Source organism: Sorex fumeus, unplaced genomic scaffold (assembly GCF_029834395.1).
Source record: "Sorex fumeus unplaced genomic scaffold, SorFum_2.1 ptg000265l, whole genome shotgun sequence".
Lineage (NCBI taxonomy): Eukaryota > Metazoa > Chordata > Mammalia > Eulipotyphla > Soricidae > Sorex > Sorex fumeus.
In genome coordinates, this window is record NW_026606322.1 from 28,736,527 (window position 1) to 28,758,462 (window position 21,936).

At 48.1% G+C, this 21,936-nt stretch overlaps 1 protein-coding gene and 1 pseudogene across 1 annotated transcript; both read left to right on the plus strand.

Moving 5' to 3' along the window:
- The first annotated feature begins 3,187 nt into the window (after window positions 1-3,187).
- LOC130018614 (ATP synthase subunit gamma, mitochondrial-like) lies at window positions 3,188-4,083 on the plus strand (annotated as a pseudogene).
- Window positions 4,084-7,106: 3,023 nt separating this feature from the next.
- On the plus strand, window positions 7,107-13,659 carry MIS18A (MIS18 kinetochore protein A). The gene is made up of 6 exons (XM_056109158.1): window positions 7,107-7,376; window positions 7,410-7,527; window positions 8,707-8,773; window positions 9,680-9,802; window positions 12,505-12,601; window positions 13,274-13,659. Exons 1-6 carry the CDS (start codon window positions 7,107-7,109, stop codon window positions 13,355-13,357), a joined length of 759 nt encoding a protein of 252 aa, XP_055965133.1. The 3' UTR covers window positions 13,358-13,659.
- The last annotated feature ends 8,277 nt before the right edge of the window (window positions 13,660-21,936 follow it).

A 21,936-nucleotide genomic window follows, 5' to 3' on the forward strand; every position in this document is an offset into this window, starting at 1 on the left:
TGCCCGTTTCCCTGTTTTCCCCCCTGCATAGGACGATGGGTAGTTGGTTTTTGCCACCTCGTGTCTGAGGGTACGTGGCTAACTCTGGTTCCTATACTTGCTTTCTGCTGTTTCCACCTCTTGGCTGATCTGGGTGCTTCAAGGGATCATTTCCACTTGGACTGGCCCTGTCATATGTTTTGCATCATCTGGCATCCAGGATAAGAACCAACTCTCTCTTGTCCCCTTACAGACCACCTGTGACCTGACCTTCGCCCCCATGACCCAAGAACTGGATGTTTTGCTCCCTCCTGCCTCTCTAGGACTCTTCTCTCACTTGGCTCTTTTCTCATTGCTGACAAAGCTTTATCCTTCTGCTTCTCTTTCAGGAGTAGAATCGCAGGTGCAAGGTACACTCCATGCTAGGAAAATTCAGAACTAGTGGGTAAGCTGTGTTTAGGGATCACTCTTGGCGGGCTTGTGGAGACCATAAGGGGTGCTGGGAATTGAACCCGGGTTGGCTGCATGCAAGGTAAGTACCCTACCCATGATCTTGTGATTTGGCCCATTGATGGGGGAGCTATGCAGGTCATCTTTTTGTTTGTTTGTTTTTCAGGGGCGTCATACCTGACAATGCTTTGTGGTTACGCCTAGCTCTGCACTCAGGAATTACTCCTGGTGGTACTTGGATTTCTGTAAGGGATTCTGGGGATTGAACCTGGGTTGGTCGTGTGCAAGGCAAACACCTTACTTACTCCATCCCCCTATGCAGGTCATCTTTGCTGTGCTACCAAGACAACTCCATGGCCCTGCTCTCCCACTGAACACTGTGTCCCCAAAGGCAAAGACCCACAGTCTCTGTGACTTATCAGTATTCCCCAGGATGGACTGGGGCCAGGGGAAGCCAACATTCACTTCTCTGCCAGAGGAGGGCTACCACTCTTTTTCCAGTCCATAAAGACTCTTTTTAGGAAGTCATTTCTGTCACTTTTTTTTCTTTTTGGGTCACACCCAGCGATGCTCAGAGGTTACTCCTGGCTCTGCTCTCAGGAATTACTCCTGGTGGTGCTTCAGGGGGAGGGACCATATTGGATGCCGGGGATCGAACCCAGGTCGGCCACATGTAAGGCAAATGCCCTACCCACTGTACTATCACTCCGGCCCCACTTGTCACTAATTTTTCTATCTTCAATAGTCTTCCAAGGATGGAGGAAAGATGTGGTGGAATGAAAGAAACACTTTGAAGATGCTTTTATTTGGGGTGGGGTAGGGTTTGGCCGAGATTTGGGTCACATGTGGTAGGACTCAGGGAATACTCCTGGTTCTATGCTCAGGAGACCATACATTGGTGCTGATGAGCTGAAGTCTTTGGCCTACGAAATAAGGGTCATGACCCTTATATAGGCTCTCTGGTCCAGGAGATTCCTGCAGGGAAGGATTCTATCCACTCACACACAGTTTGGTACCATTATCCCTTAGTATTTCCTGGGACTTGGTTCCAGGACTTTGTGCTTTTTCCAGGGTACTTAAGTTCCTTACTTAGAACAGCATAGTGCTTGTGTATCACCTATGCACATTCTCCCATAGACTTCAGCTATCTCCAGATTATTTATAATACTGATTGATGTAGATGGTCTCTCTCTCTCTCTATATATACATATATATATGTTTTGGGGACACACTTGGGGATGTTCAGGGGTTACTCCTGGCTTTGCACTCAGGAATTCCTCCTGGCGGTGGTCAGGGGACCATGTGGGATGCTGGGGATCAAACCTGGGTCGACTGCATGCAAGGCAAATGCCCTACCCACTGTGCTATTGCTATGGCCCAGCAGATGGTCTTTAAATACTAGTTATGCTGTCGTTAGGGAGTAGCGACAAGTATGCTATTTGTATGCTATTTTACTGTCCAGGCTCAGTAAAAGTATATGCTCAGTAGAGAGGCACCCTACAACTGTCTCAGGTCTAATGATATATTTATTTTCAACCTAGAGTTGTTGAATCTAAAGATTCAGAGCCATGGACATATAGGGTGAGAAGAGATCCTTCTGAACTCATCTTGGGATCTCAGCCAAGAGCTCGATTTGGGATGCAGGGTTGCGATTCAGTGGAAGAGCACTTGCTTTGTATGTGGGAGACCCTGGGTTCCTTCTCCAGCACTGCCAGGAAAAAAAACCCCACAAACCTTGATTTTAATAGCCTATAACAGGCGGTCACATATGCTTTTCATTGCTAGTAAAAACAAAATAGTTCATAATGACTCCCACAGAAGAGAGAATTTGTTGACCTACAGAACTGAGAGTCCAGAGAACAGGGCTGGTTTCTCTGAGATTCTGCCCTTTTCTGCTTGTTTTCCAACTAGCAGTCTGAAGAGACCTGGGCCTGTGCTTTTCTGGCCATAGCTGGAGAAACAAAAATATCTTCTCTGCCCTTAGCCATGAAACTCTGGGAGAAGCTGGAGACTTAGATCAAGCCTTGTTCCCAAGTCACTTCTGGTCTCTGTGTGAGGGGGGTGTGTGTGTGTGTGTGTCTGTGCGTGAACCTGGACTGAGTCAGGGGCTGGCACTGTCTTTGTAGCTGGCATCACAGAAAGAGAAATGGATTATCCTGAGGGGGTTAGAATTCTGGGGTCCCATTCTAACCCAGGAGTTGCGGGGGGGAGGTGTCCTGACAATGGGGATTAGACTTAACCTTATTCACATCTCCTAGGAGGGATGGAGGAAGTGGTTGCATCCATTCCAAGTCCATCTCATTCAAGCCTCTCACTTTGTCGCTACATAAAATTGGATGTTGTAGCTATATGAAGCCATCATCTAAACATTTGTGTTTCTGGTAGACTTTAGTTTGCTATGGGGCTGGCTTTACCATTAGGCACAGATGGCACAATGCCTGGAGTCCCTGATAATTAATATGGGGGGGGGGGAGGATCATGAAGCATTTTTGTTTCTTTTAAAGTCATATAATTTTACATAAAATATTTTAATATAGTTATCTTTGTAATGATACACATCTAGATAATAAAAATAAGATTAAAAACAAAACTTAAAAATAAGCACATAAAAAATAGTATGAGTAGGGGAAGAAGCTCCCCTAAGCAAAAGTGCCAGGGATAGCGGAAAGTTCTTAGGCTAGTCCCATTTTCCCAGGAACATCCGAGATAGCATCCTCTTAAAGACTTAAGGTGAGTTGAGTCAAAATGGTTGGTACCAGCTTTAGCAGTGCCGCTCTGCCATCATGTTCTCCCGGGCCAGCGTCACGGGGCTCTCGGCCTGGGCCATGCAGCCGCAATGGATACAAGTTCGAAATATGGCAACTTTGAAAGATATTACCGGGCGACTGAAGTCCATCAAAAACATTCAGAAAATCACCAAGTCCATGAAAATGGTGGCAGCTGCCAAATACGCCCGAGCTGAGAGAGAGCTGAAGCCAGCGCGCGTGTAAGGGACAGGGTCTTTGTCTCTCTATGAAAAAGCTGACATCCAAGCCCCTGAGAACAAGCAGCAGCACCTTCTCATTGGTGTATCCTCGGACCAAGGACTGTGTGCAACTATTCACTCTTCGGTGGCTAAGCAGATGAAAAATGAGGTGGCCAACCTCATGGCAGTTGGGAAAGAAGTTATGATTGTTGGCATTGGTGACAAAATCAGGGGGATACTTCACAGGGCTCACTCTGATCAGTTTCTAGTGACCTTCAAGGAAGTGGGGAGAAAGCCCCCAACTTTCGGAGATGCATCGGTCATTGCCCTTGAATTACTGAATTCTGGTTATGAATTTGATGAAGGGTCTATCATCTTTAATCGATTCAGGTCTGTCATTTCCTACAACAGAAGAAAAGCCTATCTTTTCATTTGATACCATTGCAAATACTGAGAACATGAGTATCTATGACAACATTGATGCTGATGTGCTGCAGAACTACTAGGAATATAATCTGGCCAACATCATCTACTACTCCCTGAAGGAGGTGACCACGAGCGAGCAGAGTGCCATGGATGACAGCTAGCAAGAACATCTCGGAGGTGATCGACAAGCTCACTCTGACCTTCAGGCCATCATCACCAAGGAGCTGATAGAGATCATCTCAAGCGCTGCTGCTCTGGATTAATGAAAACCAAGTTGCATCCTCACACAAGAGGTAAAGAAAGAAAATTCAGCACACTGAATATGGATTGAACTTATCGCTGTCCTCATCAAAAGAAATGTTTGGCTGTTGAGTTATAAGGACAGCACTTAATCACTTAACTTCCCGTTAGTCATCGATTTGCTCGAGCGGGCGCCAGTAACGTCTCCATTTGTCCCTGTCGCGTGCTAGTGTAGCCCAATGGCATCTGTTCGCCCTGGGAACATGAAGAGCCTCAAACCGATAGTTCATGATCTTGATGAAGAAGTCTGACCATCTGGTAGGTGGGTGGCCACGCGGTCTTTTGACATCCCGTGGAATCCAGTCAGTAATAGCTCTAGTCCAGTGGTCGTCTTTAAATCTCATTACGTGACCAGCCCATCTGAATTTTGACACCTTGGCAAACGAGACAGCGTTCCTGATTCTTGATCGTCGACGGATGTCAGAACTCCGGATTCTTTCTCTCATTTGAGTGAAACGTGATATTCCAAGCATAGCTCTTTCTATTCTTCTTTGGGAGACCTGAATAGCGTTCTCATCTTGTTTGCGTAGGGCCCAGGTCTCTGAGGCATATGTTAATGCAGGAAGAACAGTGGAATCAAAGAGATGTGCCCGGAGCCGGAGGTTCTTCGTCCTCTTAGCTATTTCTTCGAAGTTCTTGAAGGCGTTCCAAGCCGCTCTCTTCCTCCTGCGCAGCTCGGGTGCCAGGTCATTTGTCATGTTGACTTCTCGACCTAGGTACACATAGCTGTTGCATTCAGAGATGGTTGTTCCGTTGAGAGCAAATGGGGCATCAGGAACGAGGCTGTTTCTCATGAACATTGTCTTCGTAAGATTCAGCTGTAGTCCTACCTTTCCACACTCACGGTCAAAGTCGGCCAGCATTTGTGCCGCTTGGCTGATGTTTGGTGTTATTAAAACAATGTCATCAGCAAAGCGGAGGTAGTGTAGTTGCCGACCATCTATCTTCACTCCCATTCCTTCCCATTCCAGTCATCGCATGATGTTCTCGAGGGTGGCACTGAAGAGTTTCGGTGAAATGGTATCACCCTGCCGCATCCCTCTCTTGACATCAACGATCACTTCTTTGTAGAATGGTGAGATCCTGGTAGTGAATCCGCAATACAGCTCACGGAGGATCCTGATGTATTGGGCTTGAATGCCAATAAGGACAGCAGATCTTTGTAAATTATCTTACAATAAATGACTTCTAATAAGAAAAAAAAAAGGTTGGTGCCAGACATTACAAGTGGCAAAAGGGCTTGAAAACCAGCAGCCAATGAAGGTCACATTCCTCCAAAGCATCAGGGTGTGTGTGTGTGTGTGTGTGGGTGTGTGTGTGTGTATGTGTGCATGCACGCGTGTGTCAGGGAGGTTCTGTGGGTTAAAGGAAAACTGAACCTCTCTGGTGCATTCCTGTTATGGACACAGTGCATGATGCATGAAAGTGTTTCCCCATGTTAGCGTCAGACGCTGGAATCTCCCAATGACTCCAGTGCAGTACTGACCCCTTTAACCCAGGAAGAACCAGGCTCAGGAATGAAAGGGCTTTCCAGGGTGTCTAGAGTTAGAACTCTGAGATTTCTGATTCCAATGCTCTGCTTTTTGGCTAGTGGTCAGATTCACTAAAATTCAAAGCACCTTTTATGTAAGTGATTTCTCTGACCAAGCCAAGTGGACAGCCCCGTAATGGCACGTAGGCATCCCTTCCTCGCCAGATCTAAACTGCCAGGTCATCTCTGGTGCAGTGTGGCCTTTTCCCCTCTAGTCCTCCCCACTGGCCTTCTGAAGAGGCTGAGGAAGTCTGTCTTGGTGCCAGGGATGTCTGGTTCCCAGATGCGGATGGGTTCAGGGCACACACGGCCTCGTTTCTTCCAGCCACATAGCGGCAGTCCACGCCCTCTGTCCCCTGGCATTGCACTCCAGGAGGTCTCTGCAAAGGACCCTCTGCAGGGTCTTTGTCTGGCATGTGGAGCACGAGGTTTTGCTCAACTCTTACATTATTCACCTCCAGGAAAACAGACCACGAAGAGCAGCCAAGTGGGGTGTACCTGTGGATTAGCACCCAGGAGTCTGTTAGAGTTTTCACGCCCTCCTCTGGCCTAGCAACCGGGTTTGTGCAAACACCCCAGTGGATTTTAGAAATGTAGCGGTTTAAGGGCCTGGAGCATTTTGTTTTCATTTAAAACACTTCTTTTGGGGGGTGGGTTTGGGTCTGGAGGTGCTCATCTGGAGGTGCTCAGGGGTTTCTAGAGTGCTCAGAGCACCATGCAGTACTGGGAATGGAACCCAGGACATCCTGCATGCAAACACCATCTGGCCACGCCTGGGTTTGCACATCTTGAGGAAGGGCAAGGCCAGAGAAAGCAGAAATGTACCCCCAACGCCTCGGTCTCTGGTGTTAGTAACCGCGATGAGGGCTGCTCATTTGTTTTTTTTTTCTTGCTTGTTTGTTAAGTCACTTCTGGCAGTGCTCTATCTAGGCGTACTCCTACCTCTGCGCTCAGGACTAGCTCCTGGCCGTGCTCAGGGACCCTATGAGGGTGGCAGGGATTAAACCCATGTTGGCTGCGTGCAGGGCAAGTGCCCTCCCCGCTGTACCATCTCCCCCTCCCCCGGGGCTTGGGGCTAGGAGGGGGGCGGCGAGTCTGTAACCTTGTCAAAGACGTCGCCCTTGCACCTACACACCAGCCCGTCGGCTAGTCCCTGGGCTCCCTGACCTCCCTCCAGAGCCTCCGTCTCCCAGCGACGCCAACCGTGACGCAGGCGCAGTGACACCCGGCCGGGCCCAGTGTGACCGCGCGCAGGCGCGCTGAGCCCGCCCCGCTCAGGCACCGCCCCCCGGCTCAGGCACCGCCCCTCCGCTGGCCCCCTCCCCCCCGGCTGCCCCCCCCCGCCGCCGCGCTGGAACTGGCGCATGCGCAGGGGCAGGGCTTCCGGGTTGGGTTCCCCACCCCCATCCCCGTTTCTGTTCCCGTGGTGCTCCGCGGCGCGGGCGCTTTGAGCCGATGGCCGCGTCGGCCTGGGAGACGAGCTCCAGCCAGTGCTGCTCCTCCACCAACTGCGCGTGCGGCGACCGAGGCCGCTGGAACAACTCCTCGCTGCTGAGCAAGCGGCTCTCGGAAGACTCGGGCCGCCACCAGCTGCTGCAGAAGTGGGCGAACATGTGGAGCACCGTGAGCCGCGACTCGTCGAACGGGGGCGACGGCGAGAGGCCGCGACGCCAGGAGGCGGGGGCCGCGCCGGCGGGGGCGGCGGCGGCGGAGGCGGAGGCTACGGTGGAGGCTACGGCCTTGGCTGCGGCGGCTGAGGAGGAGGAGGAGGCGGAGAGGCTGCTGGTGTTCCTGTGCGGCGGCTGCCGGCGGCCGCTGGGCGACTCGCTGAGCTGGGTGACGAGCCAGGAGGACAGTAACTGCATCCTGTTGCGCAGTCAGTGGCCGCGGCGGGGCTGCGGGGGGCGCCCCCTGCCTTGACGAGCCTCTGGAGGAGGCGGGAGACGAGGGAGCCGAGCGACCCCCGCCCCCCCCTCAGACGCCCTCAGAGACCCCCCCTGATCCCCTCAGACTCGGCCCTCAGAGACTCCCCCGCCCCCCCTCAGGCTCGGCCCTGAGACCCTCCCTGCACCCCTGCACCCCTCAGACTTGGCCCTTAGAGACCCCCCCCCTCACCCTCCTCAGGCTCGACTCTCAGAGATAACCCCTGGCTTCCTCAGAATCAGCCCTCAGAGACCCTCCCGCCCCCCCTCAGGCTCCGCCCTCAGAGACCCTCCCGCACTGGAAGCCCGACTCTCCCCTCACATCTGCAGTGGACTCGCTAGCTTAATTCATTTTTATTCATATATATATATATATTTGTTTTAGTTTGGTCAGTTTTGGAGATAGTGCTCAGGGCTGACTTCTGGCTCTGCGCTCAGGTAGCGCTCCTTGGCAGGGCTCGGGGAACCTGGGTGGGCAGTGCCCCAAGGCAAGCAGCACCCACCCAGCTGTGCGCTCTCTCCCGCCCCACGTTGCCATCCTTTTAGTGTTTGGTTGGGTGGAGGAGTTCTGCTCTCAGGGTGGTGCTCCAGTCACTCTCCGATGGCATGGAACTGGAGCTCCTTCATGCAAAACCTGTGCTGCAGCCCTCCTGCCCACTTATCTCTGATCTTTAAACATTAAAAAATACATTTTTTTTCATTTAAAAGAGGGAAACTACAAATTAAAACAATAAATAGAAAAGGGAAACTTTGCTGTGAAGGCACCAGCCACCTTCTTGTAGGGGAGGGGAGTCTGGAATTTATGAGGCCGGAGTTCTAGTTTGTAATACTGGCTTTGTTTCCGTTCTGTTTTATTGGAGGGCCATGCCAGGTGGTTCTCAGGGCGTGCTCCTGGCTCTGTGCTCAGGGATCACTCCCAGCTTGACTTTGGGGAACCCTATGGAGTGCCTGGAATCAAACTAGGTTTAGCTGCCTGCTCGGCAAGCATCCAACCCACTGTACTGTTGCTCTGATCTCAGGGCTCTTATTTTTCCTGCTTTTTTAAGTTCTAAAGTGTGGAGCGAGAAGCTCTCCACGTGTCTGCTGCGTATCATTACAAACCACGCTAATGAAGCCCTGTAACTTCTTTTTAGGCGTTTCCGCTAATGTTTCTGTGAATAAGGAACAGATATTATCCAAACGTAAAAATGAAAATGGTTGGTAAGTATGTCTCTGTGCCTGAGAAACTGTTTATATTTTTAAAAGGTCACTACCTGGAAGATTGCCTGCGGTAGTTTTTTTCCCCCTGTGGTGATCAATAAAGTATCAGTCACTGTACCAGACTCATTCCAGAGGGACAGATGTCTCCTTTAGATAGTGGGACAGAAGAGTGTCAGAGTTTCTGAAAGGCGCATTCTGGTACTCCTTTGAGTGTGGGCTCTTTGGAATGATGCTGCTAAAAGACATAAAAAATACAGACGAAAAATGTTTGTGTCCTGAAACTTCAGCCAAACAGTGAGCTAGACTGATGCCCATTTTTCACCTGCTGGTGCCTAGAGAAATGCTGACTGGACTCACCATGTCAATGTGGAGTCTGTGGGCAATGACTTGTTTCATGGGTATAGAAATGCCAGCGTGGTGACACCTACAGCCTCAGCCTCAGAGTGCCACCTTTTGTGCTCAGCATACTACCTGGGAAGCTCCGCTTCCAGATCTGCAGTGGTAACTTTAGATGCTGTGCAGGCAAATTAGTCAGATTTAATTTTGTATGTATTAAAAATGCTGATTTTCATTTATAGTACTATTAGAATTTGCTGTGTTCAAATTATTTTTAGTTTGGGGGTGGGGGCGGGAATCACACCTGGCTCTGCTCAGGGATTACTCCTGAAGGGCCTCTGGGGAACCATGTGGAGTGCCAGGGATCCAACTTGGGTCAACTACGTCCAAGGCAAGTGCCATACCACTGTACTATCTCTGGACCCCTAGAGATTTTTCTTATTCTGGATTTAGGGTCATAGCTGATAGTACTTGGGTAATGCCCCTGGGGTGCTCAGGAAACCATGTGATGCTAGGCTCTAACCCAGGCCTTCTACATAGTCCTTAAAGAGATGCCATTTCTCGTTGCAGCATTCTGGAGGCTCTGTACTGCACGGGATGCTCCCTCAGCCTTGGCTTCATCTACAAATACACACCCAAAGCTCTGGATTACAAGAGGGACTTGTTCTGTCTCAGTGTTGAAGCCATCGAAAGGTAAGTTGCGCTCAGACAGTAACGATCTTGTAACTGAGTTCTCTGCAAGCTTGTGCAGAGAGTGGGAAAATATCAGAGCAGAGTCAGCCCTGCTCATATAAAAATATGGTTTGGAGCCATCATTTATGACCATTAGGCTAGCAAAGTTTTATCTGACTTCCTCCACCCCTCTCGGAGAGCCCGGCAAGCTACCGAGAGTATCTCGCCCACACGACAGAGCCTGGCAAGCTCCCCGTGATGTATTCGATATGCCAAACACAGTAACAACGAAGTCTCCAATGGAGATGCTACTGGGCCCGCTCGAGCAAATCGACGAACAACGGGAGGACAGTGACAGTGACTTTCTAGCTGGAGCGATAGCACAGCGGTAGGGCGTTTGCCTTGCACGCAGCCAGCATGACCGATTCAAGTTCGATTCCTCCGCCCCTCTCCGAGAGCCCGGCAAGCTACCGAGAGTATCTCGCCCGCACGGCAGAGCCTGGCAAGCTCCCCGTGATGTATTCGATATGCCAGACTCAGTAACAACAAAGTCTCCAATGGAGACGTTACTGGGCCCGCTTGAGCAAATCGATGATCAACGGGAGGACCTTTACCTTACCTTACCTTATTTCAGTATAGTCAAAAACACAGAAAATTTTAGATATGAATATGTTGGTGCTAGAGAGATAGTATAGGAATTAAGATGTTGGCCTCTCCTGCTAACCCCAATTGAAATCCCTGTCACCATATACGGACCCTGGAGTACCACCAGGGGTCACTGCTGAGCACAGCCAGGAATAGCCTATAGGGCATGCTACCCTTATCACCCCCTTGATAAAATATGATGCATTAGTTGAGGAAAACTCAGGGCTGAGCACCTGCCTGACGTACAGAGGCCCTGGACCCCAATCTGGTACCACACGGCCCTAAGCATAACCCTGGAGTAGCCCCTGAGAACCATTGGCTTTTCTGACTAACTTATGTAGGGCTGATAACCAACCCATTAAAGAAATTTTAGTTATCTTAGTGCCTAGAGAAATGCTGACAGGACTTACTATGTCAATGTGGCATTTTTGCCTAGCTCATCAGGCATTTTTCAGTGGAAATATAAATTAGTGTGTTTTCACATATCCTGGAAAAGATAGGATCCTCAAAACTTTAAAGATACCCAAGAAACCTTGGGTAGAAAACAGAACAATTTAATGAAGAAGAAAGTCTATGCTTCTATTACTAGAAGTATTTTATCTCTGATGAATTTGTGTTTTCTCATATAAAGGTATAGTATAATTTCTCATTTATTCTTTGTATTATTTATTTTTGATTTGGGGGCCATACCAAACAGGGCTCAGGGATCACACCTGGCTCTGCACTCAGGAATCACTCTTGGCAGGCTCAGGGGACCATATGGGATACTGGGTGATTGAACCCAGGTTGGTTAAGTGCAAGGCAAGCGTCATATCTGCTATACTATCTCTCTAGGCCTTATTTATTCTTTGATAACTGCAGTTTTGTCATTTTTCAAAATTAGGTCAATTAAGATAAAAAAATTTTTTGAAATCGTAAGCTTTTTAAATAGCCCTTAGACCAAAGAATTTCATAACAAGTATACTGTTCAATGCCGTAAAGATTGCAGGTCTGTGTGGAGCAAGAACAGATTGGTTTTGGTTTTGTTACGAGTCGAATCTCCAGCCCTAACACTTCCTGAATCTCATGAGCTCTTCACCAGATTAGTGAGAGTCACATGAGGATGTGTGGAAAGCATGGGATGGCAGGCTTTTTGAAGTGGTAGAAAAGCTTATAAACTTGAGAGATAGTGCAGGGGTTAGGCATGTAGCTGACCCCGATTCAATCCTGACACCCCATAGGGGCCACCAAGTCCCTCCAGGAGAGATCCTTGAGTAGACCCAGGAGTAAGTTCTGAGCACCACCTCATGGCCCCAACAAAACAAGAGGAAGCAAGAAGTCCTATCTCGTCGGCTTCCCACCTGTGCTTTTATTACTAATGCTGGGCCTTTTTTCCTCCTGTTGCCAGCCCAGTTTTCTAGCTCTTGAGTATTTTCAAAGCTATAGCATCTCATAACAGATCCTGTTGTTTGAACCAAACAATACTTGAAGAATAACCTGGGTATCCAGAGTCAATTCTACAAATTATTAATTTACTAAAAACTGAATTTAAAAGTATAAAGGTTCGGGGCTGGAGAGATAGTATGGTGGATAGGGCGCTTGCCTTGCAAGTGCCCTAATGGCTCAATCCCCTGCATTCTGTATGGTCCCCTAAGCACCGCCAGGAGTAATTCCTGAGTGCAAAGTCAGGTCTAATCCTGGCTTACTCCATTGCTGAGTGTGACCCAAAAACAAAAAAAAAAAAAAAAAAAGTACACAGATTCCTGAAATGTGAGAGACAACAGAGAAGCAGCGGATTCTAAAGAATTCCTAAAGAAAGTTGAACAATGAGTATTGATGTCTGCCACCCAGCTTAGTGGAGAACAAGTTTATTCCAATTAATGAAAGACCTGTAACCATGGGAAATATGAAGAATTCTGAATGAAGATTTTATGGAGTAAACTTAAATCGGTTGCTGTTAACAAAAGTAGTTTTTTTCTTTCTGGGTTTGATGGTAATATACAATGTAAGATTCTTAAGGGCTTTAACAGTCTTAGCCAAGATAAATGTTATATTTGCTTTCTTACCGTACTTTGACTTTGTACTATACTATTCTTCAGTTATATTTTAGGCTCCTCTGAAAAGCAAATTGTGTCAGAAGATAAAGAGCTTTTTAATCTTGAAAGCAGAGTTGAAATAGAGAAATCTCTAAAAGAGGTAACTTTGTTCTATACTTTTCTTCTCTTTGAAAGAGCCACTAACCCTTAGCTGGCTTTTGGAAGAGGTGGGTGGCTTTATTGCTTTTGCTGGCAGTGTGGGTGTTTGGAAACCAAGATATTATTTCAGTTTAAATTGTCTTAGAAAAGTAATAGTGGAGATATTTTATCCGCGGTAGGGCGTTTGCCTTGCACACAGCCAACATGGCCGACCCGAGTTCGATTCCTCCGCCCCTCTCGGAGAGCCCGGCAAGCTACCAAGAGTATCTCGCTTGCACAGCAAAGCCTGGCAAGCTACCCGTGACGCATTCGATATGCCAAACACAGTAACAACAAAGTCTCCAATGGAGACGTTACTGGGCCCGCTCGAGCAAATCGATGAACAACGGGAGGGCCTTTACTTTAGGGCCTTTACTTTATCGAAACTATATTCCATACAGGCTTGTGCCTTCTCATTGCGAGAGAGGCAAGGTAGTGAAGAATGTGTAGAAGTGATGAAGATTAGAGGTTGCGAACTACTATTTCTAGAAGTACTGCAAATAAAGATTAGATCATACCTCTAAATAATTTCTTTAAGTGCTGAATGTCTAATGAGTACTATTCAGAAATTGTTATCAATGATGTTTATTTCAATGTTACTGACTCGTCTTTAAAACTATTTTCAATTCACTAGATGGAGGATGTTTTGAAAGCATTAGAGATGAAGCTGTGGGAGGTTGAATCGAAGTTGTCCTTCAGCAGCTGCTGCAAGAGCTGAGCTTTGTTCCATCTCAGTGTCCCTGTGGTGAAAAAGTTCTTGTCATTTCATGTCACGGAGAATTAACTTTCAAAGACTGTGTTCCCTGTGGTCTCTTGTACTGAACCAATTAGACTTTGGGGTGACTGCTGTATTTGATAGATATGAAGTGGAAGGGGTTTTATTGTGATAAGAAATGAATTTCACCTTTACTCCTTCGGGTGATATTTAGTATTGACTAGTAAGAAAATCTTAGACATTATGGGACTGGAGTGACAGTACAGTGGGTAGGGTGCTTGCTTGACTTGCATACAGCTGATTCAGATTCAGTCCTTGGCACCCTGTATGTGACAGTACAGTGGGTAGGGTACTTCTGGACTTGCATACAGCTGATTCAGATTCAGTCCCTGGCACCCTGTATGTTCCCCTGAGCACTGCCAGGAGTAATTTCTAAATGCAGAGCTAGGAGTAAGGCATGAGCATCACCTGGCGTGGCTCAAAAACTGAAAAGAAAATCTTGTTTTCCACCCGCTGTTTAGAATCATCTCCAGAACATTTATGCTCAAAGTTCTCGGAAAAAGTGGCCAGTTGAATTCTGTGATAATATTTGAAAACCTGCAACAACAGAAGATTGTGTACATACTGCAGGATTCCCATTTATTCCTGTTTATTTGCTACTCTATCCCAAAACAAGTCTGAGAAGATACGAACCAAAGAGAGTCGTTATCTAGGAGAGCAAAATTCTGGGAGAGTGTTTGGTTTTCTGTATGACAAGCATTTGTTATTTTTATAGTTAGGAACAGAATAAAGATGAAAAGTTGCTTTCAGAGTGATTTTTTACAAAAGCAAATTATGATTCTTAACTGAGTGCAAGAAATGCTTATATGGTGACGATCACATGCTGACCATTGTGTGTGGCCTGCTTGGGAAGGTGAAGATGAACCACAAATGCCCCCAGACCCTTTGATCTTTTGGGTACAGATGAGGTTCTGTAGTACTTGCCTGCTTCATGGTGAGGAGTTTCCTAGTTACTTATGAAAACACTGAGTTATGTATGACAGTCAGCTGGCCTTGACCGGGCATGAATGGTTATTGAATTCTATCTGATGGATTGCAGAGGGCCTTTTATAAGGGGCGACTAGAGCGTCCAAGCAAGGAGAGTCTCCTTGGTTTCTGCTGGTAGAGCACAGGCACAAGACACCTGTCTGTCTGCCTCAGAAAGTTGGGTGGCATCCTGCATCTGTCCCCCACTCTCTACCCTGCTTTGACGGTGCCTCGCATAAATGTTCATGCAGAATAAAGGGAGAATACTTTAGCTGTAAAAGGAAGACTCTGGTTAAGCAGGAAGCAGAGTACCCCAACTACCATCTTCAGAATTGTTCCAGAAGAGGTAGCAGTTTGACACCCCAACTCCCCCTCAACTCCCTGCTTCTACTAGCCTGAGTTTCTAGCAGCTAGATAAGTCAGTTTTCCAGAAAATGCTCCAGGGCTCCACAGTGCCCTCTAGTGGCACCTCCAATGAGCACTCCCAGTGCAAATTGGCCTTCCCCAGTGTGGTATTTCCCCTTCTCAGGCCTAGAATGAAGCCAGTCACCACAGGAGGTGTAGCTGGAAACCAGCTGACCTTGGGAATGTCAGGTTGGAATACTGAACCTTTGTTCCTTCCTCTGGAAATGAGGGTATAGTAATCTGCTTCCCACATCACAGAGAAACTAGTGCCATAGCACTTTAAATATAGTAAAAGCATCACTTAAAATAAATGAAGATCCAGCCTTGTTTAACTAAAAATTGATCTGATTCAGTCTTGCAATTTACACGAGTCTGTGACTGTAAAAGTCACTATTTTTTTCTTTTAAAAATAAGACTGATTAATTTTTCCCCAAACATAAATTATGTGAACACTAGAGAATTTGGAAGATAGATGAATATTACAAAGAAGACAAAAGTCAAATACCATCTCAAAATGAAAATATTATTCACTTTGGGGGGATATAGCATGTAACTTGTAAATTTAGAATCAACATTGCTTTTCATAAACTTATGCAAATTAAATTTTTTTAATAGCCTGATTTTTAATGACTTCCTGGGATAAAACACCTATTTTAAAACCTGTTTAAATGTGGACATATGGTATGAATGCACACTTCTTAGTAACAATACCTGAACTTGTCAGAGAAGAGAGAAGACATAACAAGATTTATGTTTTTGGTTGGGGGCCACACCTGGCAGTGATCAGGGCTTACTTCTAGCTCTATGCTCAGGGATCCCTCTGAGCTTTGCTCTGGGACTGGGATTCCGGGGATTGAAGTCAGGTCAGGTGCATTCAAGATCAGCATCTTCCCACTGTACTATCTATCTGTCCCCCACGAAAGAGATCTTAAATATGTCACCCTTATTTTCCAATATGCACAGGAGCTGAAATTAAATTTTTCAGAAATTGTGTGAGCTCTTTGTCAAAGCATTGACTTCAAATTGGCCTTAGGAATATTTTCATCACAGAAATCAAATGTTCAAAACACAAGGCCTCCCCACCACCCCCAGCCCCACCCCTAGAGCTGGTTCTCAAATCTTATAGTACAAGTCTCTTATATGACTAAAAGAGAGGAGAAAATGACTTCTGTATACAATACCCTAAAAGACCCTAGTCTTTTTTTTTGGGGGGGGGGGGGAGTCACACCCAGCGATGCTCAGGAGTTACTCCTGGCTCTGCACTCAGGAATTACTCCTGGCAGTGCTTGGGGGACTGTATGGGATGCTGGGAATTGAACCCAGGCTGGCCACGTGCAAGGCAAACTCCTTACCTGCTGTGCTATCGCTCTAGCCCAAGACCCTAGTCTTAATATCTTTTTTATTGACTAAAATGAAAAGCTGCATAAGATTAGTGATTGCAGCAATTTCCTTCGTTTCTGGGGAATAATCAAAATACCTGACAGCAAGTGACTTAAAGTTTATACATCTTCAGTTGACACATAACATTTTTCTTCCTGACTTGGAGAAAAGTTGGGTAGTTGCTTGCCTTTGCAAAAAGCAGAGGAAGTTCTTTTGAACCACTGTCACTGTCCTTCCATTATTCATCGATTTGCTCGAGCTGGCCCAGTAACATAGTGAGACTTGTTACTGTGTTTGACATATCAAATACGTCACGGGGAGCTTGCTAGGCTTTGCCGTGAGGGCGAGATACTCTCTAGCTTGGGCTCTCCGAGGGGGGAAGAGGAATCGAACTTGGGTTGGCCTTGTTGGCCGCGTGCAAGGCAAACAAACGCTCTACCCTCTGTGCTATCGCTCCAGCCCTTTGAACCACAAAAAAATAATTATTTGATCTAACTCAGACATTTTGGAAATTGAGGATTAATTTTATTGACTAAGAACTGAAATTCATCTGGGGGCTGGAGTGGTAGTACAGTAGTTAAGGAGCTTGCATTGTACGTGGCCGACCTGGGTTTGATCCCCAGCATCCCATATGGTCCTCTGAGCACTGCTAGGAGTGCAGAGCCAAGAATAACCCCTAAGCCACTCCTGGGTGTGGTTCCAAAACAAAAAGATGAAATCCATCAGGAGGGTGATTTTAGGGGCAATTTTAGGGTCTTAGGGGCAGACTGCAGTGCTCAGAGATTACTCCTGGTGGTGCTGGGAGATCACAGGTAATGCTAGGAATTGAACCTGAGTCTGTCAAGTGCAAGGTTAGTGCCCGATCCCCTGTACTATCTGATCCTGGAGGGTCTTTTATGATGGAGGAAGCTGATGGTTAGCTGCCCAACAGGCGTTGCCCTGCCCTGCTGGCTTCCCAGCACTATCCCGGTTCTTTCTCTCTAGCCCTCAAAATTTATCCACTGTGAGAATCTTGGTGTGTCTCACACCCGCTCTCTTTAAGGCTCAAGTTCTCGACTACCCTTCAAGGGCCTCTTTGCCACCTACAGGAAGTCCTTTCTGATTTCTGTCAGAAGCAATGTGGTGGAGCTCAGAGCAGGGATGGCACTTGCTTTGCATGCCGCAGACCAGGATTCAATCCCCACATCCCATATGGTCCCCTGAGCACTTCCAGGAGTGATTCCTGAGTGCAGAGCCAGGAGTAACCCCTGAGCATTGCCAGGTGTGACCCAAAAACTTTTAAAAAAAGTAATTTGGGGCTTGGGGGCCTGGAATGTAGCTCAGTGGATAGAGTTTACACATGTGCTGCACATGTGTGAGGTCTGGGGTTTGGACCCAGACACTGCAGAGTAATTGTCATCTCTCCCTCCTTTCGTCATTCCTCAGTCATTTCTGGATTGTTTCACCTCATTGACTATGTAGTTTTCTCCTCCCCCCGCCCTTTTTTTTTCTCCCAGTGGTTCCAGGCATCAAAGCCAAGTCTCAGGCATGTAATTTACCACGAAGCCACATCCCGGTCCTGTTTTGTGGCTTTATGGCAATCTTCTTGTCTACAAAACTAGCCTGTTTTCTCTCAGGTCTAACATATCCCAGGAGTTTGTATGTTGAACAAGGTGTATGAACACTTGAAAGCAATGAGTCCAACCCCTTGCCCCCCATGCCCATCTGCTTTGCACAATTATGGGTGTAAGTGGAAGGAAAAAAAAATCCCAGCTGAGAAACAAAATTTGTTTTTCTTTTTGGGTCACACCCAGTGATGCTCAGGGGTTACTTCTGGCTCTGCACTCAGGAATTACACCTGACAGTGCACTTTGGGGGACCATATGGGATGCCGAGGATTGAACTTGGGTCGGTCATATGCAAGGCAAACGCTGTACTATCACTCCGACCTGAAATAAAAAATTTTCTTCTAGGGCTGCAGTGACAGTACAGCGGGTGGAGCGTTTGTACGTGGCTGACCCGAGTTTGATTCCCAGCATCCCATATGGTCCCCCGAGCACCGCCAGGAGTGATTCCAGAGTGCAGAGCCAGGGGTAACACCTGAGCATTGTCAGGTGTGACCCAAAAAGCAACAAAACACCCCCCCCCATTTTTTTCTTCCAATGCGTTCTAAACCACTTTTCATATCTCAGAGTTGACATAAAAGATGAAAAAGAAGGCAAGCCCCTTCTCCCCAGTGCTAGGATGGTGTTGAGTTAGACTGTAGGGTACACTGTGTAAACAGGAATTGAAGGGAAAATTACCAAATTGAGCTCATTTCCATGTATAATTACCCACCTGTGATCATTCTCCTTTCTCCTCCCACCTCCAGTTAAAAATACTTTGTATCAGAATTTATTTTTTCCCCCAGCTAAATTCAATGAGTTCTTGGAATTGGTGTGTAAAACATTAAAAAAATACCCCCCACCTCCCCCCACAAAAGGAGATCAGGGCTGAATTTCAGTGGAGTTAGGTACCTCGTGCCTGTGAATGAGGGGAGAACTGAAAGACACATCAGAAATCCCCATCCAGGCCCCCAAGACCCCCTGCTGCTTCCATCCAGACAAGTGGGCCAAGAATTTGGAGACCCACAAGCCACCTTGAGACCACCTGGAACGGGGGCTTCCTTTGATGAAAGCCCTTTCAGGGGCCAGGAAGTGGGCTTTGCCTTTCCATGCCTCTCCATCCATTGATGCTTTGGGGCTTATGCCTTCCTCTCTGCTCAGGGCTCACTCCTGGCCATATGTGGTTCTGGGGATCGAACCCAGGTTGGCTGCATGCTAGGCAAGCAGCTTACCCCAGGTCCTAGCTCTCTGGCCCCCACTTTGAATTTGAATCACCATAAAATGTTCCTTTTTTTTTGTTTTGTTTATTATTTTCGGGTCACACCTGGCGATGCTCAGGGGTTACTCCTGGCTCTGCACTCAGGAATCACTCCTGGCGGAGCTCGGGGAACCATGTGGGATGCCGGGGATCAAACCTGGGTTGGCTGTGTGCAAGGCAAACGCCCTACCTGCTATACTATCACTCCAGTCCCCAAAAGTGGTTCCTTGGGCTAGAAGAAGGCTCAGTGGACTGGAGCATAGGTTTTGTGTGCAGGAGGTTGGGTTCCATTCCCAAGACCACGTGAGACCAGGAGCACTAAGCCAGGAGTAGTGTTCCACCCCTCAGCACTGCTGGGGATGGCCCCCAAACAAATCAAAAAAGAGTGATTCTGGGACCCGAGTGACAAGACAGCAGGTAGGGTGTTGGCCTTGTATGTGGTCAACCTAGGTTCGATCTCCAGCACCCCATATGTTCCCCTGAGCCGAGCCAGGAGCAAGCCTTGAGCACAGAGCCAGGAGTCAGTCCTCAGCACTGCTGAGTGTGGCCCCCAAACAAGCAAACAAAAAGGGTGTTTCCTTAGTGTCAGAACGAGCCATACCCTCTGGGGATACTGTTTTTTTGAAGGGTGGGGAAGATTCAGTTGGAGTAGCCCTGTTTCCCCCAAAAACAACTTTCCCTGGACCTTGAAGCCACTCAAAGGTCTGGGGAGCTCCTTAGTTTTTCAATTTTTGTTTTTTGGGAGGTGGGTGGCGGGGTTGATACTTTGGGCCATACCCGGCAGTGCTCGGGGTTTATTCATGGCTCTGTGATCAGGGATCACTCCTAGCAGGTTTCGGGGACCATATGGGGTGCCAGGGATAGAACTCTGGTCGACAGCGTGAAAAGCAAGTGGGGAGCTCCTTAAATCCTCTCTGGACCTACTTGCAATCAGAGCCTGAATTCAGGGGGACTGGTAGGTGGTCCCCATATATGCTCACGTTGGCTTCGAAGGCACCGGGGTCAGACTCTCACCGCCACTCCCACCTCTGGACGTTTATCTATTTGTCCACGAATGTGGATCATTTAGTAGCAAGTCATTTTCTCAGGGCTCCCGCTGAACCCTCTGAAAATGTAGATTATTAGCACGATGACTCCCCAGTTCCGTTGGAGGATTTCCTGCATCTGACCACCAGGGGGCACCACGCACCACACAAACATCGACCGCGTCCAGCCCGGGCGGAGCAGCAACAGGAAACCCGAGTTTGATCCTGGCTCCTCTCATCATCACCCCTCGATTCAGATAATGCCCTGCAGTGCCGCCCTCATCTGCCAGCAGCCTGGGTGATTCCTGCAACTCTACCCCCCTGCGCTCCCACGAGCACTTCCCCAACGAGTTTTAACCCCAGCACAGGGAAGGGAGGTAACGGTATTTTCCCTCCCGTCCTTCTGGACTTGGCCATGAGTCAGGTTCACTCCAGGTCCCCTCCCCAGGTTTTCTGAGCCCTGAATGCTGTGATTTCAGCCCTGCCTTGGGGAGTGCCAGGTCAGGGTTGTCAGCCCTGCCTGAATAAGCATCTTTCTGCTCTCCTGCTTAACAAATCTGGTTCACGATGCTCCCTGGAGCCCTCACCTCTCGGAATGCTGCTTTCTCTCCTGGAAAAACCTCTGTGGGACAAGGCGTACAAAACCCAGAAAGATGAAAACGTGGTTTTTTTTTTTTTTGATTGATTGTTTGGGTTTTGGGGCCACATCCAGCTATGCTCAGAGCTTTAACTCCTGGCTCTGCGTTCAGGGATCATCCCTGGAGGTGTTTGGGGGACCATATGGGGTGCCTGGTGTCATGCAAGGCAAATGCCCTGCCCACTGTGCTATCGCTCTGGCTCCCAAGATTAAAGCTTTTTGTCAAATCTGAAAGTCAGATCAGATATTCCCTTATTCAATGACTTTTTTATTTTTTTGCCCACTAGAATGCAGCAGATGCAGGGACAGCCCTGAGGGGTGGATGCTGGTGACTGTGTGTCTGTGTATGGCTAAATTCACACCTACATCTCCCAGCTCCTTGCCTCAGTTTGCTCCTTTGTGAAAGGAGCAGGGGGTAAGGGGACTGAGAAGCAATGTAGTTGTGTGTGTGTGTGTGTGTGTGTGTGTGTGTGTGTGTGTGTGTGGAGTTGGGGGCTACCTCCAGCAGTGCTCAGGGCTTCCTCCTCGCTCTTAGCTCAGGAGATCATTTGTGTTGCTGGTAGCGTGCAAGACAAGTGCCTTACCTACCCCTACTATATCTGGGGCCCTGGAGTTGGCTATTCTAATTAAACCTGGATTTGCAATGGAAAACTTAGTGACTGGGGGCTCGTGAGATAGAACAGCAGGCAGGACGCTTGCCTCAAACGTGGCTTACCTGAGCTTGATCCCTGACACTCCCGTATGGTCTCCTAAGCCACCACCCCCCCCCTCCCCGCCCCCCGGAGTAATTCCTGAGTTCAGAGCCAGGAGTAAGCCCGAGTACCTCTGGGCGTGGCCCCAAACCAAAAAATGTCAATCCATCATGAAGAGAGGAGGAGAGGAGGACCCTCCTCACCCTTTCACCCCCGCAACAATATTCTGCTCTTCAGAGAAGTGAGTCCACAAGTGGGCAGGTATGGGGGAGGGGGGAAGCCACGCCCTCTAGTGGAGGCTTGCTGCTTCATCAATCATCGCCGGGGGCTGGCAGGGCTGTCTATGGAAGATGTTCTTGAATTAGCGCCTGGAATTCTGAACCGCCTAGAATTGGATGAATCCCCGGGGCAGGCGGACACTCAGTTTAGCCGCACCCCTTGTTACTAGCATCTCATCAAGCATATTTATAGAGGTGGGAGAGAGAGCCTTGGGCGCTAAGCACATACGCTTTTCAACAGGAGACCAGGGTTTGATCCCTGGCATGGTAAGAGCCAACCCCGAGCACCCCCAGGTGT